Source organism: Chaetodon auriga, chromosome 12 (assembly GCF_051107435.1).
Source record: "Chaetodon auriga isolate fChaAug3 chromosome 12, fChaAug3.hap1, whole genome shotgun sequence".
Taxonomy (NCBI): Eukaryota; Metazoa; Chordata; class Actinopteri; order Chaetodontiformes; family Chaetodontidae; genus Chaetodon; species Chaetodon auriga.
In genome coordinates this window covers 23,392,478-23,405,156 of record NC_135085.1, presented here as the reverse complement: position 1 = coordinate 23,405,156, position 12,679 = coordinate 23,392,478, and the positions used below count along the sequence as shown (strand labels likewise).

The following is a 12,679-nucleotide window of genomic DNA, read 5'->3' as shown; positions in this document are numbered from 1 at the left end:
CGCATGCAAATGCACACATGTATGCAAAAGAACACCCGCAGACAACTTGCATAAATCGTCACATGCATAAACACACACACACACACACACACACACACACATGCAGGTATACCTGAACACATGAGTCCGCACAAGTATAAAGCTTGTGGTGCACACGCAGGGCATTTGCTCGCTGGGTTAGCTGGCTGCTGCAGGAGAGGACCCTCAGAGCGGGTGCAGTTTGAGGCTCAGATGAGATGTGGAAACACCACTATGCTCTCAAGACGAGACTCAAAGTGGAGTCTTGTCGAGTCAGCCGGGCACAGGTACGTTTGCATCGCCTCTTAATCTCAGGTTGTGTTTGTTGTGCGGCCACAGAGCTCTGCTTCTGACTCTGTTGTGTGTTCACTTCTGTCTGGTGCTAATCCTACAATCATGTTTTCATATACACGTGTGCTCACCAGGAATGTCCCGAGCAGAGCGACGGGATCGGGATCGGGATCAGGACCGGGTCAGATCAGATCCAGGCTCTTTTTGAAGGGCTGACACTGAAGTCTGATCCGTTTCTGATCCTTGCAGCTTGCACTGTTACAACACTGGAACAACACAGTGTTGAGAGTGAGTGAGTGATTTGTTAACGAAGTGTGCAGCGTTCAAAGTAAATAAACAGTCGTGAACAGTTGGAAAGTGGGGTGGCAGTGGCATGGCGCTGTCTGGGTTTGATTGACAGCAGGTAGACTGCGCCGTAGGGTCGACAAAGCAGCTCTGTCGTCTACATGTCATGGACAGATGGTCCCTTTGCAGGTGGATGATGAGGCCGAGTGATTCCTCCTTGGGGGAGTCTGTACGTGTCTTAATGCCTCCTGAGGTCACTCTTGTCACTCTGCTCTGCTCTGTGCTGAAGGCACTTTTCAGCCCGGCCTGCCAAAGGTCGTCGGCTGTGGAGGATCTAGTTTCTGATGCACCTGAACCAGTCGCCTCTGACTCAACCTCTGATCATATCTCCGTCTTCCTGTCTTTCTTGTTGCTGCTCTTCCTCTTTGTCTTCATGTCTTTATCTGAGTTCCTCTCCGTCTCGCAGCGTCTCGAGGTTTCCCTCCACGTCGGTAAAGACACCGAGCGAGAATAAAGCTTTGTTTTCTCAGATCTGTCTGTCAGGTTCTGTCAGGCGAGAGATGTTTTCTTTTTTCTCAGCTGACTTGCTTCCTGTCTCACCTTTCAAAGTCTCTTGCCATGAAAGGACATGTTTATCCGTCAAACACGAGAGTACACAACCCCAGTTGAATTCAAACGTGGGATACTAACCGTGTTGACGGATCAGTGGGCCACGCTGCTCGGCTCTTTTGTGTTTCCGGTGCTTCCAGGCTAATCACTTGTTGAAGCACCTTTTCTGCCTTTCAGCTGAGACGTTTTTGTTCCACTGTATTAATCTGCGGCCTCCTTAGAGTATTTATCGACTCAGGCACAAGTGGACCGGTGCCAGGGTTAGGTCTCAGCTTTGCTGTTTGAAAAGCTGTCTTAAGAGTTTCTGGACCGTTTTTTCCCCTCTTGGATTTGATTTCAGTCCTGCTCGGCGTTGGAGGATGAAGAGCAGTAGGGCCAGGGGCGAACGCTGGCGGGCTGACAGCTGGTGAAACTGTAGACGCCACTCCGACGTGTGTCTTCAATTTTCCTCCCCATTTTCTCGGAGAGTGACCCTTTAGATGAAACCAAACTCAATAGTAATTTCCTGCGTTTTTCTGGAGACTCTTTGCATTTCGAAACAGGAACTCTTTAAAGCATTTTCTGAGTTCAAATAAACTTTGTGCGTTGGAAAGGCTGGATTTGTTTTGCATTGTTTAAGAGGATGGCGCTCAGACGCGGAGTTTGAGTTCTGACAAGGTCAAAGGATTTTTTGTTCAAAGGCAAAACATGTCCTCTTGAATCCAAGTCAGCGCAGTCGTTTTCCAACTGCTGGCTTATTTCATGTAGAGTTTTGCCAAATACTATTAACGATTACTGTGACTCTCAAGTGTTTGATTACGTACGACAGAATAATGACCACGACGTGGAGACTGTTTGACAGGACGACTGGTTCAGACAATTTACTGCAGTCGTCTGATGAGCAGCTTGTCTGTCTCTCTGTCCGAGTCGTCCTGAGAGAGTTAACCTCTCACCTGGTGCTCTGATGAGATTAAAAAGAGCCTCACTGTTTGTAGCTACAGTAAAAATGACCCTGTTATTATTTTGGCTGCAGCCAAAAAAACGCTCTGCGAAAATGACTCCGAGGCGTTTGTAGTGGAGAGTCTGGGCCGCTCTCAGCAGGCCTAATGGAATGAAAATGACAATTTTCTCTGATAAGAAGGCCGTCATTTGTGAACATTAAGTGATTAGATGGTTGTTAGGCTCTTTAGGAAATGTTCTAACTGCCGGAAGCGCCAAACATAGCCCGAATATTTCAGCATGGGAACTTTTCTAAGCACGGTGCCGCCAGCGTTGTGCCGCACTGTGAATAACAACCACAGGCTGCTGTTTTTTCAGCTCCTTCTTAAATAAGTTGCATAAATCCAACCTGAATTACCATGCCAATGCTGATAACTCAAGAAAGACATTTAGGTGTCCCATGGCGATGATGCAACTTATAGGCAATACCTGCAGCCGCACGCAGACTCAGCAGTGTCGGAACAGCTCATCAAAAGTTTACCAGCAGCCACAAGTGGCTCTGTGAGCTGCTTTGTGTCTGTGGCAGCTTCTCGGGCTCTAATTGACACGCAGGCTCTTTTTTAGGTGGACCTGACAAATGCAGCCTGGTCTGTAGTTGCTTCTTGAGCAAAGGAACTGAGCGTTCAGCTCTTGGTGGCGCTTAACCGTGATTCTTTTAAAGATACAGACGGCGTAATGGGAACAATAATGCAAGTAAGCAAATTCAAAGAATGAAAATAAGCAAATTCTTGGCAGCTGGTTATTTTTGAACAGCAGGCACATGTCACATAACAGTCCAATCAAGTTAGCCTTCAGTTCAGTTCAGTTTCAAGTCAGCCAGGCTTTACTGTCATGACATTTTGGTTTATTTTCCATCTAAGAGTATACATAGACAGATAAAGGTGAGTAAAAGCACAATCAACTTAGAATATAGAATGAAACAACTAGTTTCCAAATAGAAAAGGAGGAGCTCAGATCTCTGTGCTCTTATCGCTTTCTGACTGGTGTTTGGAGAGAAAACACGTCTCCCCTGTGAGAGCATCGATTTTCAGCTTCAGCCAGTTAACATATAACCTGTGTGAAGGTCGTGATGGCGAGATGGAAGACAATGTCCTCAACTGTTGATGCCTCCACTCGGCTTTAAGCTGCTCGTTGCTGTGGCGGGGGCTGAATGCAAATGAGTTGATACGGGAAAGTGCATGTTATCATGTGTTTGCATGACACAGGGATGGAGTGTATGAGCTTTCCTTCAGCAGCGTTGACGTTAAGTGTACGTGAGCAGGTTTACACCTGCAGTGCAGTTTGCACACTCGCACTCACATTAGTGCATTCTTTTAAGACTGATATGTTTCAAGAAGACTAAAGTTTGATCTCCTCCAGCAGCCAGTGTGAGGCTCTGAGAACCCCAAATTACCGTGATGGGATCCAGTTTCTGGCGTAATATGGAAAAAGAAAGAAGGTCTGTGTGGAGCGACGGGGGAGACAAGGCTGAATGAAATATCCATCAGGGTGACTCCGTCTGTTTGGAGGCAGAGCTGCAGGCTCGTGAACGCTCCTTCGCTCTCTCGCTCTCCTGTGAAGCACGTTGTCCTTCCTAACTTCCAGCCCTGGGGACGGCGTCTCTCCACCCCCCTTCCTCTCAGACTGCCTTTGGTTTCACTGCACAGGAGGTGGAAGTTAAAGACACGAGGCCGCCGTGCGATCCTACATTATTTATCACGTTAATCAGGCGACGATCTGCTGCTTTTGGCCCTTTGCTCCAGGTCGGATCCTGGTGTTCTGGTGCATTTGGCACAGGTTGCCTTTTTGTTCGCGGTCTACCTGACGAGGAGCTCTTCACCCCCATCGCTGTGGTTCTCTCACGCTGAAGCTGAATTGAATGTTTGTTCCACGTGGAGCTTAATGTGCTGAATAAAGTCTGATTAATCGTACCTACCCTGCTGTAATTTGGACTATTTTTAGAGCGCAGTATGTTTAGCTGTCAAGCGGTCGCCTGTTTTGATCTGATACGAGGCTTTCTCTGAATGGCGGCATTGTTCTGCGCGCGGCTCGATGCCACGGAGGTGTTTGCTTTTGCCAGTGTTTCTCTCTGCTTTCTGTCTCGCTTTGCTTTTTCCATTTCTGTTTTCCTGAGACAACGGCTGTAAGATTAGCGGAGCTGAACGGTTGAATGGGAGGACTCAAAGGTTCAGCGTGGAGAGAGTGAATGATGGAGCGGTGTGGGGCCTCCAGCACTGATCTCCATGAAACGGTTGTAATGAAACAAGTTGTAACAGATGGAAGAAGGAAAGATGTCACTGTGGATCTATGAAGCGTTTGTCATGGTGGTGTTGAGTGAGATCCCTTTATGCTCATTCTTATCTGTCGTTAAAGCCTCTGTAAATGCTGCATTGTGGGTGATGTGATGTCTTGAATTGGGATTAGTGTTTTCTGTTGATTATTTTATTATCTCTGTTCGTTCTGACCTCATTTGCAGGACTCTGGTGCATCATCATCACTACCTGACTAGCTCCCCGTGTAGTAGTCGTTTTCAGTGTGAAATATATCATTTGGATGTATGAGGATATAAAGACTGGCTGAAATCCTGCAGGAAAGGAAACTGAGAGAGGATGAAGAATATATTGAGTGCTTGAACGCAGCCTCAGACCTCCTCTCTGGCTGTGTTTTTGTGGCCTGTCACCCTCATTGAAACCTCTCGCCCCTCCCGTCCATCCAGACTGAATATTTATAACCGAGGACCACAACCTTTGCCCCGCACATATACACACAGCCCAGCGCAGCAGGAAGGGCCAGTTGTTCACTCTGCAGAGTAAATGGCAAGCAGCGAGTCTGGCAGCGGGCCAGGCCCTCGAATCCCACTCAACACTTACATCAGGAGCAACGTTTGGCACTGAAGGTGTTATACAGTCAGTCAGGGTGATGTAAATGCAGATCAGGTCATCACAAATGCACATATTCATGTTGCAAGTTTGACTCACATGCAAGTTTCCGGCCTCGTACCTCAAAGTTTTAAGTCTGTCTGTCGTCATTTTCTTCAGAAGGACTGCACAAAACACTGAGGTGATGCTCTAAACGAGCCACATGATTGACAGTGAGACAGCAGACAGTTTGCACACGGTGCTGTTAGCGCTGGCGTTTATTAGAGCGGTTTTGAATGCAGCTTTTTTAATTTGCAAATTCCTTTGAAAGTAGTAAGACTTGAAACTGACACAGCCTTTATAATGAGCTTCTTTACGGTGCGTAGACTCACGCGTGTGTTAATTGGAGCTCACAGAGTGGTTGCAGGTCCTTGTCGCCGTGCCACTCTGACACGTCTGACACGTCTGCCTTTGTACAGGACCGCGTCTGCGGCTTCGCACGCATCACCTCGCACTTGAATGGCATTTTCCAATTTCCGCCTCTCTTCTCACTGGTGTCATTTATACTTCAATGAAAGGGTCTTTTGTTTCTTGCCCCAACCTCGCTTTGACCCTGCCGCGAAGGTCATGTGCAGCGCGTAGCCCCGCCGCCGCTCTGCACACGTCCCGACATCAGACGTGATTGAAAAGGGATTTGTGGAGCTTGATGATCAGAGGACAGAGATGTTTGTCTGCTCGGCTTGAAAAACTGATCACTCACACGGACGTTTTTTGGAAAGGTTTTAATTCGTCAGCTCTTTTTAGGGCTTGAGTAAACGAGTCGTAGTCCTTTATGTATTCAGGGAGGGTTCGCCTCAGAAACAACCTTTTACGGCTTTGACCTGCTTCATATTTTTTACAGTCACACCAGAGCTGCCCCGTCACACCAGCACCGATCCCTCACCGAGCAGCGCTCAGTTTCAGATGTCGGGGCGAGATTACCTCATCAAATCTTATGCTGACATGAATGCAAAGATTGTTTCCTGAAAACAGTCATTTTGATCTGGAAGGTGCAATTGAAGAGTCTTTGCTGCAGCTTGCTGAACACTAACTTACTCCAGTTCACCTTAAACTCAGGACTCTCAGTTAAAGTATCGGGCCTTTACGGATCAGCCCACCTGTCACCACACATCCCAAACAGCATCACCTGTTGTCTGTTTTATTCCACAGCGGATTAGACAACACAAGGAGTTTGTAAGGTCGACATAAACGTTAATTTTAGTTGCGATTTTGGTGTCTTGATGGTTATTTTACAGTCTGAACGCTCCTTTCATCTTTCTGTGGAACAAAGTTTAATGTTGTTTTGAGTTTGTTGATCTGTGTTTTCTTGTGGGTGTTTATACCTTATGGTTGGTATTTAGACAAAGTGGAACTACAATCACCTGACTTGGACTTAAATCTAATGACTAGACTTGACAAAATAAAAAAAAAATCCTATTGCTTGAGTGTTGCTTGAGTAAACTTCTGGAGATTATGATTTATAGGCCGGAGCATCTCTGTAGCATCACAGTGCTTCGTTTCTGATTTACGCTGTGACACATTTTACGTTCTGTCTTCTGTGATTTGGATATGGCACTTGGTTTGATTAGTTCTCATTTAATTGTTCAAATTAGGCACAGATTGTAATAAGTTGTGTATAAACTCGCCACAGGATCAGTGTCATGTTGTCTTGATATTAGCAGCTTCCACCGTCGCATTAAGTTTAAGTGACTTCGTCTCTCAGTCTCCATCTGGCATTGGTTTAAAACCGAACCCTCGCTGCTCTAAATCCTAAATCTACAATCACTTAATTATTCTTTCTTATCTTCTGTGTTTGAGGAGGAGAGAAGTCTGCAGCAAAATGCATTTTTTAGTGACGGGTAGCCCCCCTGGAGGGTACAAAACGGTGTCGCACTAAACTTGCAAATTACGGTACACAAGAAATGCGTTTTGATCTGCTGTGAACCACATGAATGCAGCACCGCAGGCTCACAGTGAGCGGAGCAGATAGGCGAAGGATTCCCAGAGAGCATTCGCTGCAGTGTTTTTGAATGTGTGTCAAGTATAGGACAGCATTCTGTTAAAGTTTTATATGGAGGGAGGGCGAGAAAGAGCACGAGACGAGAGAATGAGAGCAGAGAGAAAGACTGGAAAGACGGAGGTAACGTTGATTGAAAGCGAGTGGAGAGGGTAGAGTGAGGATGGAGGCAGGCTGCAAAGGCTGGAGATGGAAGATGAAGGGTGAACTGCTGGGAGATGCAGAGGTTGAAGGAAACAGCAGGGATCATTTGAAGTGATGATTGTTGCATTTTAACATCAATGCATCGCAACCGCTGATTCTAACAAAAATGAAGCCTTTGCTGAGAGCGTTGCGTGTCTGAAGGCGTCTCCACTCATTTTACCAGCAGGCTGGATGTGACACGGCAGTGCTGCTCGAGAGCACAGGGAAATTTCTCTTTGTGGCACAAATCAAGGCGACGTTAGGTGCACTTAGCGCCAAAGAAATGGAAAAAAGAGAGCAATGCTGTCTTCAGACTGAGCCTTTATGAGCTGAAGTCATAAAGCTTCAGGATAAGCACAACTTTATGACCCAAAGCGACGAAAGTTCAACTGGTTCTTCGACAGCTTTGCATGAACTTTCCACACAATCACGCCGCCTATAAAAAGGGATGTCCCTGACGACTCTGCTGAAGCTAACTGTTTTTCCCCAATGCTGCACGGTGAACAGTGTAATGAGTCAGTGTTTAATGCAGCATGTATCTGAGACACCAACCAGCCCGTGTTTTAGGGAGAAATCTTCACACAGCGGCTCGCCTCTCATTTCCCATGATGGTCTCAGCCAACCAATGGAGGCTAGAAGGGAGTTGTGAAGTTTGTACGTAAATACAGTTTATCTTTATCGATTATGATGATGCTGAATTGATAAGAAGACTGTTGACATCTGACCCCTGTTATCTTGGGTTTCTTGAGTGTCTTTGTGTGTTAACTATAGCACACAAGAGTCTGCTCTGTGTGTTGGATGGCTGATATGTGGTGATGTATGTATGTAACATATATTAATGTCCACTGTCGCCTCGGCTTTTTCTTCATCTCGGTATATAAAAGACTGAATTTCCTGTTCCATGTTTGGAATACAGACGCTGTATCAGGTAAAGTTTTGCTCGATTCTCATGTGAAACATTTGGCTGAACATGCGGGCAGACCTTTAATTGTGGACACAGACCTCTTCGTGGACCCTCTTGTTTTACACGTTGCTGTTGCAGAGCAGCGAACACCTCTGACGGTCTGTAACGTGGTGCTGGGCTCTCCTCACAGCGACGTGCTGGCCTTGGCCTGCTTCCAGCTGTGTTGGGCTGATGCGGGGCCACAGCCGGCGATGCAGGCTTTGATCTCACTCCAGATCTGTCTTTAGTTTCTATGGAATACTTAAGATAACGGCCTTCCAGATTAGCGTCATGGGATTTTCAATTAGGCCCAGAGGGAACAGCCGAGAGCCAGAGAGTGGATGAGAAGTTAAAGTTTGCATTATCTGTTTTTCAAACATCAGACGAGACACAAAAGGCAATTGAGTCAAGAGTGTGAGTCAGAAAAGTTCGTTGGGATCTATTTTAGGTGGAGGTACCCGGCTCAGAGGTGTGTGTGTGTGTGTGTGTGTGTGTGTGTGTGTGTGTGTGTGTGTGTGTGTGTGTGTGTGTGTGTGTGTGTGTGTGTGTGTGTGTCTGGCATACTAAAACCTTGTTTACAATGTGACTCGGTCTCCTGTCTTAAGTTCGGCTCTGATATTTGCTGTGAGCTATTTTTACCAGATGAACTTGGCCCCACAGATTCTCACACACACACACACACACACGCACACACACACACACACACACACACACACACACACACCATTATACACACTCTGTGATGTGGCCTGTCGCGCCCAGTCCCAGCAGATACACACTATATGAACTTGATATACAGCACATCACCACCACACAGACACATATATCAGCGCCATCAAAACCACTCCTTTAAATCTGTACTGAGAACAGCCTTTAAAAGCCTGAGGGCTGCAGTCTGGGATCCTCACGTCTTATTGTTGTGTGTGCTTATAAGGCTCCATCCAGATATTTAAGTGCACATGTGACACATACTTTATGTGACGTGTGGTATAATCACAGAGAGGATATTTTATTTTTATCTGCTCAGTGTTTAAGAACCTGTTACTTACCAACTTTACAGGGAAGAAAGCAGCATGTGGGACATCTTTTGTCATTTGTAATAGAATTTGTTGTTTTTTTTTTTTTTTGCCGTAAATCAGCTCGTTGAGGTTTTAAGGTTTTTGGGAGGCGTCTCAATTCATTCAAAACAGACATCTGAGGTGTGTTTTGGCTGAGTTTGTGGCTTCCTGTTCCACAACACCTCACAGCCACGACAGGAACATTTGGACATGCTTACCCCCCTTTTTAATGGCCAAACAAGCTCCTACACACACACACACACACACACACACACACACACACACACAGACCTTCAGTAATTAGTTTGCATTGCTTTGTTGACAGATGCATATCAGCTGAACGTTGCTGACTTCCTGCATTTTTGTGTCAGATAAGAATTTTACAGCCCAGCTTTGATTTCCAGAAGCTCGGCTCTGGAGAGACCAGCTGGTTTATTTACTTAGTATTTTTTTTAATTACATTGTATTTATTGAAACGTAATTGTTAAAGTACTCTGTGAGAGTGTGTCACTTCTCTGGCGTACAGGGGCCTTGTTGTTTGTACATATTTAAAACAGGAAATGAAATGAATGACGGCGGCCCCGGTACTGTGCCTAGAAAGAAGCGGTATGTGAATCTGCAGCGCTCTGGTCTCCTGAAAGACGGATTCTTTGCAGTGTCGTAGAGATCTGTGCGTAAATTCACATTTCCACACTGAGCTCCATCGGCTGGAATCCACAGGGTCTCTGTGTCACACAGAGCGACGCGAGCTGCCACGAACCGTGACATGTGTCACAGCAGCTGACAGCAAGCGGCTCAGAAAACACTGATCTAACCTTTTCTTTGATCCGCTCCTCTTTTTGTCGCATCCTCTCGTCTTTGTGGGTGCGCTCGGTTTGTAGTTGACAGTCTTCCTCCGTAGATTTCTCACTGAGGGGTTCGTACGTTTGCAGATCTTTTCCTCTTTGTTGTCTAAAAGGACTCTTTGCTCTGGACTTGAGATCACCTGTCAGTCGAGCGCTGTGGGCAGCGCCGTTTAAAGGTTGTTTCACTTTAGGGATCAAAGTCTCACCATTAGCTCGTTAATACATATGTATTAGTAACACACTGGCTCTTTATAAAGCGTATATTAATGCCTCATTCTGGCTGTTAGAGTTATTAAAAGTTGAAATATTAAGATTAAGAACGACTTCTTTGCTTCCTATCAATAAGCAGTAATCAGCAGGTTGTTGAAGGAAAGCTCACTTATACTCTACCTTTGCTTCACACAGAGGGTTAAAGCTTTGATTAACGAGCATTATAATGTCAAACATGATGTTCGACGAGGAACAGGATCCATTATTGAATTCACTGTTTTTTGCTCTCCTTGGGAACAGATTTTTCTGTCCTCTGTTTGTCTTCCTCCTCCTCTCTTTATCCTTTGATCATGTCTTTTCTGCCTCGGCGTCTTTCTCCCCGGGGAGCCTTTAATCGCGTGTTATTTTGTGGGTTAAACACAGCAGAAGTGTTATTATCCCTCTGTAATGAGCCTGGTGCCCTTTGCGGTGTGTGCGTGTGTCGCGGTGGACTCGCACTGTACGAGTGTGTAATGAGGCTGTTACCCTCAGGGCTGCTGTGTGCAGGTTGAGCCCAAACAGTCACATCTTGACTCATAACTCTGTCAAGTCACGTCCAAACACGAACAGTACATGCATGTTTCACAAATGTGCCCTTGCACTGCCGTGCACCGCGCTGTGTTTTTGTTTTTGCATGTCAGGATGCTGAGGTCAATTATTCAGTGGCTATAATTCCCATTTCTGTCTGTTTACTGTTACAAAAAATATATATTCTAACTGCTAAACAGTTTGCACCTTTTCTTCCTCGCTCAGTTTTTTCTTGCTCTGTTTTCTTCCTCTCCACCTCGTCTTTTTATCTCCCACTCCTGCCAATCTCCTTTGACCTTTGCGTGTCGTTTTCATGTCAAAACATTGGACAAGAATTTGCGGTTGTACAGTGGTCATGGCTGGGGCTCCGTCACAGTTTTAAATGTCTCTGTCTCCTCCTGCTGTCTTCCAGGATGCCAGCTACTGGCTGCAGGTCCACCGGTTGGAGCACGGTGACGGCGGCATCCTCGACCTGGACGACGTGCTCTGCGACGTGGCCGACGACAAAGACAGGGTGAGTGACTCGACATCAGCAGCAGCGTTTTTTTTTTCTGAATCCAGAGTCTGAGGATCGAGGGTGGGTGTTAAAGAAAATGCATCTGATGCACAGGGAGCAGTTCTCGCTCTGCACGCCACGTTCACTGTGGGACTGGGTTCATATTTATCGATCAGTGTTTGCGTGTTCTGGGAAATCATTCGTCAGGTCCGTGGCGTTTTGCATTCAGAGTGGGTCTCCTGTTGCCTTCCGAGGCAGAGGAGTGTACCGCCTCTTTGTTCACATCAGTGGTAACAAAAAACAGATCTATTTCGCTTTAGAGATGCTTAACACTGACGTTGACTCACGAGAGGAGAGACGTACTAAACTCTGAGTTTTAGTAACCTCTCATATGACTCTGTTTAATAAATCTCAGTTATTGCATAATCGAGCACACGCGCATGAGCTGTATTTCCAGGAAGCCATAAATGGATGTGAAAGCCCTCAATCACTTGTTTGCATTATGATACTTGTACTCCACCACACTTTAGACCTGCCAGTGAAAAGGAGAATATAATTCATGTGATTTGGCTGTAAAGCAGCACGGCAGAGATCTCTCAAACATCATTGTTAGACATCAGAAAGGTGCTCCATGTTTGAGTTACGGAGCTCATATTGAAACAGTTCAGGACGAGATATACGGATCATGAATGAGGAAATTATTGCTAAAATCTAAATTAAAAAAAAGAACCTTCATTCCTGATGAAGTTTATGGCTTTGATTGACATTTGACAAACTGCTGTGCAGATCACAGTCCAACTGTGGACTGACATGTGGCCTCTGCAGTGCGTCTGTTCTTCACTGACTTCAGGCCTTGAACTTGTCAGTGTCAAACGGCTGACAGTGAGACCTCCTCACGGCCGGGTTCATCCATGGCCTCAGGTACAGTCGGGGGGGGGGGGTCATCCTGACTGCGAGCCAGCCAGGAGGTCGCAGGTCACATTCTCTGCTGGGGTTAAACCTTTCACTCCCTCCAGAGGCTGGAAGGTGTCAAAGTATGCACGGCGTCTCTGCAGCGAGAAGTCGTCACAGCATGAGTCAGCGAACATGAACGAATGAAACGAAAATTAGATGATTGCCGAGAGGACCGCGTTTCCAGCCGAAGGCGGCAGGTTGGATTTGGAGGGAAAGTTGCTCTGTTGCTTTACGTAAGATTTACGTAAGATTTGGTGGCTCCATCGTCACGAATGTGAATCATTTCTGGTCTTTTTTTGGGTGTCTGATGTAGTTTACAGACCAAACCGTCAGCAGTCGTTTGCAGGAA

The 12,679-nt window shown here is 46.1% G+C and overlaps 1 protein-coding gene across 7 annotated transcripts in view; it reads left to right on the top strand.

Moving 5' to 3' along the window:
• The window catches only part of pard3ab (par-3 family cell polarity regulator alpha, b), a 207,466-nt gene that overhangs the window by 20,017 nt on the left and 174,770 nt on the right, over positions 1 to 12,679 (top strand). For all 7 annotated transcript variants that reach the window (XM_076744050.1, XM_076744048.1, XM_076744047.1 and 4 more), the window contains exon 2: positions 11,293 to 11,394. In XM_076744050.1, the coding sequence (XP_076600165.1) occupies positions 11,293 to 11,394 (102 nt within the window). The remainder of the gene's footprint in view (positions 1 to 11,292; positions 11,395 to 12,679) is intronic.